This window comes from Aplidium turbinatum, chromosome 9 (assembly GCF_918807975.1).
Source record: "Aplidium turbinatum chromosome 9, kaAplTurb1.1, whole genome shotgun sequence".
NCBI classification, from domain to species: domain Eukaryota; kingdom Metazoa; phylum Chordata; class Ascidiacea; order Aplousobranchia; family Polyclinidae; genus Aplidium; species Aplidium turbinatum.
In genome coordinates, this window is record NC_137480.1 from 25933132 (window position 1) to 25938287 (window position 5156).

The 5156-nt window shown below is 36.6% G+C and overlaps 1 protein-coding gene across 1 annotated transcript; it reads right to left on the reverse strand.

Annotated features, from left to right (window-relative positions):
* Positions 1-3545: 3545 nt before the first annotated feature.
* LOC145776876 (kelch-like protein 25) lies at positions 3546-4736 on the reverse strand. The gene has a single exon (XM_082588095.1). It carries the CDS (start codon positions 4734-4736, stop codon positions 3546-3548), a length of 1191 nt encoding a protein of 396 aa, XP_082444221.1.
* Positions 4737-5156: the final 420 nt, after the last annotated feature.

The following is a 5156-nucleotide window of genomic DNA, read 5'->3' on the forward strand; positions in this document are numbered from 1 at the left end:
TTATTAAGAGCATGAGATGCAATATAGTTGACTATTTTTGTTACCACACTTACAACTTTTTGAAGAGACTTGATTGATTTGGCGCAAAGGGCTTCCTGATGTATTATGCAGTGAAATTGAACAAAGCTGCGCTTTAACTCCCGTTTTAGTAATTGAATAAATCCAACATGTTTCCCAATCATGCTGGGCGCTCCATCAGTCGTTACAGATATAACGCACTACTACGGCTTTAGTTGTGTCAGACTGCTATATGGCAATTCGGTATGGTACTAGATTAAAATAGAGTGGGGCCTTATTACAAATATTTAGTGAAACGTTTATTCTTTGCTGAAATATTTGTTTAAATTTCATTATTTTAAAAAAGACAAGTGGGTCACTGAAAATCTGTGATGGGTCACTTCGTGACCCGCGGGTCAGTGGCAGGGTTGAGAAAAACCCGGGTTTTTTTAAAAAAGCCCAACCCGCCCGTTTTTTTTTTTTAAAAACCAGGGTTTTTTGGGGTTTTATTGAGTTTTTTTAAAAAAGATGCAAAAAATGGTAGATTCATGCTTATTTCACCTCAAAACTACTTTTTACGAGTGAAGTGCCTTTCACTCACAGTACATGCTTGCATAACTCAATAAAATAATGCACTAGGGCTGTTGTTGCTTGAATGTTGCATCATCCATTAGTTTCAAGATCAAGTTGGATGTTGCATCATCCACTGATTTCTATACCAAGTTGATGCTACTGTGGTAGAAATCACATTATTGCATCATTTGTTTAGATTTGAAGGCAAGGAGCATTTATGCCATCATGTTTAAATATTTTTTATCATTTATATATATATTATACATAGTAATGGATGAGCAATTGAGCGATTGCGTGGCCAATTAGGCAAATGCTCTGAAACAGCCATGCGTTAGAATCCAGAATCTGTAATTGGTAAATAGCCTCCTAAATTGCATTTCACATCATATATGCAGACTACAGTAGAGTAGTACTTTCACCAATTTAACTATAAGGCCTTCTTGCATAAATGAGTTTTAGTGTAGTATACACGAAGTGACATTACTTGATTTTTGTGCACTGTGCAATATCCACTGCGTTTTCAGTTTATTCTTGGAAATTACTTCACAATCACATCCTTAAGTCCTAATTTAAAGTTTGTTGTAAGTGCTTTGTAGTGTTTTTGTAAATTTTTTTAATTTTCCAATAAAAACTGGACAAATATGATGCTCTGGGTTTTTTTATGGTTTCTTTTTAAGTGGGTTTTATTAAAAAAACCCACCCGGTTTTTTTTGGGTCGGGTAAAATACCAACAACCCTGGTCAGTGGTTCGCCATCCCTGCCCTACGCCAAGCAATTCCCTCCCGAATGAAACCATCCCGTCGTCGATGGCCAGCAACACTTCCACAGGCGTTAGTGACTTCCCGAATGAGGCTCACCATAGCCTGAGTATGGGCAGGAAAATGAGGGCATTCGAACTTTATGGTTATCAAACCCTTTAGTTCATCCATGGTCAAGTGTGAAGTAAGGATAGACTCAGTAAGCGTGGCATTGTCCTAATCAATTAAAGAGCACAGTGAGTTGGCATCAAAATTTAATTTTGGTGGGGTAAAAGTACGGACATGAAACATCACCAAAGTTACTGCCTTTGCAAATATTTTCTAACATGTTCACAGTAAAAGATCGCAGAGCAGGATAATCACTGGATACCGGGGCATTGTCACATTCAGATGTACCAGGTGCAGCTGGTTCGAAAGGAGAGTCATTTTCTTCATCAATTGCTGCAGAAAACTGCTGTTGCTTCCAGTTCTCTTCCTCCATCACTTGTGACTTCTTTGCTGCAGCGAAGTCATCTACTTGCTGCTGTTTGAAGCTCTTGAAAAACAAGTTTTTTATGGGAATGATAAATGTAAAGAACATAAAATAATCCATGTAAATCAGTTCAGTTTGTTTTTATTTCTGACTGTCACAACGAAAAACAATATAGGTAGGCTATGCCAAACATAACAAAAAATACTCTTTCGGGCAAATGGCAGCAAAAATCAGTGATAGTCAAGAAAAATCTTCTCCACATAGCACGAGTAGCTTTCGTGAAAGCACAAGCCTGCCTTTACAGACCTAGAAATCAGAACATCTGAATCACTTTCCCCCGAGGATATGCTTTAGGAAAAAAAACCCTTAAACCACCTACTATCTAGAGTTGGTTGCACTATATACATCTGCAATGGTGAAGTGGGGTTGTAGAATTGGCAGTAATCTCTTTCTCAATTTTATTCTCTTTCTCATATGGCTCCAATCAACAAATGTTGTTAGAAGAGCCCCGTCAATGACAACAACTGACCAATCCCAGTACACAACATTGGGCCTGGCTCTGCATGACCATGTTATCAAAGAATATAGCCTACTCAATTTAGGGTGTTTTATTTTTTCACCATTTTTGAAATTCAAAATAACTGGAGTCCCATCTGGTGGTATTTGGGGAAAAAAGTTTACACCCCAATTTTTTTTCAATTATGACGTCATATTGAGGTGGTCCACGAGGTTTGAAATTTTTGGGCCTCAAAATCTCGAAATTTGGGCGTATCTCCGGAACCACACATCATAGATCAACAAAATTAGTATCAAAATAGAAGGGTCGGTTTCCTATACCTGATGTAGAGAATATTAAGGTCTATCTGCTTGAGAAAAAAAGTTATTTCAAAAAATCTGATTTTCGGTCTATTTTCTCCTGATGAACAGAGATCAGGTGATCAAGATAATAAGTTTTTCTGTATTTTTCCACTCTTGGAAGCTGTTATTGCGTAGTAATAGAATTTAATTTGCATTTGGAACAGATGTCAAGTGCTCTGTGTGTCAAAGTGAAAATAAGGTTGATTTTACGTTTGTTTGGAGCAAAGGAGTTCCAAAGTACGCATTGGCCAGTGAATGCTGGTTTTTGGTAAACAAAAGTAAAAAAAAAAACAGTGGGGAAAGATTCGACAAGAACATCTAAGAAGGGTAAATTCCTGCTATCAGCTATTTGCTTTGTAGTTTAAACTGGACATTCTTCAAGTTCAGTCAAACATTCAAACAACAACAAGTGTATGAAGGTTCAGTTCATCATCAGTTCTTCCAACAATGTTCCATTTATTAATCAATGGATCGTAACATTCAATTTCATTTACTTCCTTCTCTTTTTCATCAATTCCACCAACAACAAATATTCTTCCTTTCAAAACACAAGCTGAGCATCCATTTCTTTGGAAATTCATGTCGCTTACGTACGTCCACTCATCCAAAGATGGATCATATCTTTCAACACTTCTTAGTGCAGTTTCCAAACCATCACCACTTCGTCCACCAACTGCATACAGGAATTCAGCATAACAGACAGCTGCTAGCCATCGCCGTTGATCATGCAATGGTGCAATTTCTTTCCACTTGCTTTCACCAATTTTCAAACTTTCAACAGATGATAAATATTCACCATTGCCATATCCACCAATTGCATATAAACGATCTTCACAAGAAACGAGTGCGTTTGCTTCTCTGTTTTGTTGCAACGGAAGTATGTCTTGCTATGAATCAGAAAATGGTGCATAATATTCCCCAGGCTCTTGATCGCCGACAACAACTAGATTGTAATCAAAAACAGTTGCACCCATCATAGACCTTTCTTTACTCATTGATTTGACTTCTTCCCATTTCAACTCCTGGTCAGATAAATCAACTGGCCAAACTGAAGATGTCGGAATGTCATTTTTATCTTTATTACCGTCAAGTTTCTCTCCACCAATATAATACAAGCAGCCACGCATTACAACAGCACAACCTCCCAGTCGACCATCTGGTAAATCAGGGAAGGTAAGTGGTGGTTCATCATTGCAATTATAAACTTCAGTTACTTTGGAGAGAGTCTTCATTCCACCTAAACTCAATATTCTTGTGTTCTTGTCTGTTTGCAATAAATCATCAATCACTTTGTTTTGTGCTTGAACACACATTTTACAAAGCTCAAAATTTTGCATGACTACATTTTCAGTAGCAACAAAATGTTTAAGAAATTTTGGCGAAAGTTTGTAAAAATCTACAAATTTTAAAAGCTCAGGAAACTCACTGGCACGATTTCCTTCATCATGTTTGATCCATCCCAATATGGCAGTGAATACTGAAGCTTCATTGACAATGGACCGATCTTGTTTAAAAATGCAATTTCTCAGATCTTTTTCATTAAAGCTTTTAAACTCAATTGTAGTTGATGCTGTATCAAAATTTCTAGCAATAATTTCAACACTTTCAGTTTTCAGTGAATTGTTTTGGAAGTATTCTGCTACACCAAGAACAATAAAACAGTTGTTTGGACTAAGAGCTTCATTCACAAAATCAAAGCAAAACTGTTTCACGTCATCAATTTGTAAGTAATTGGATGCTGCAATCAAATCACAAACATTCTCGTTGTTGATATCAATGTCTCCAGTGTAAATAAATTCAATCAGACTTTTCATTGAATTTCCATCTACACAGTTGATTTCAATGGAACTCTCATATTTTTCTTTCATCTCAATTTTAAACATTGTTTCAAAATAACATGAAAAGCAAGACAAGACCATCCTGTTTGCAGGAAAACGATCATTTCCTACGCATATTTCAACATCATTGAACGATCCTGAATGTCTGTTCTGATTCGCATATTCCAACAAATTGGATTCATTTGTTCTCTTCCTGGATACTTGCTCTAGTTCAGTTCTACCAACAAGTGAAAAGGACATGTTCACCTATTAGTTCCATAAACAAACTGCTTAAAATACTGAATGACATTCACAACCTAGCTGCAACATAAAATTAACTGATATAAAACAAAACACACAAGCGTTTAATCAGATAGCAGATAATTTCAAGTACCATCAATATTTTGATTGAAGCAACAACATGAACGAAGAAATATAACCAGCAAAACACAAGAGACGACATTTTAATCTTTCTTATTCTGCTTATGATAATTATGCAGTATGGAAACTAGTTCGGTTTGAATGCTGCTAAAGAGCGGAATGGCACGACTCGGTGACACATATTTGGAGATGGCCTTTTTCGGAGACTATCGATTCGGTGAAGACGCGCTGTCATACGTTTCATGATTAAAATTCAATTGTCTGTATAGAGGTGGCAGTTCTCTTAAATCCCAATTTTTT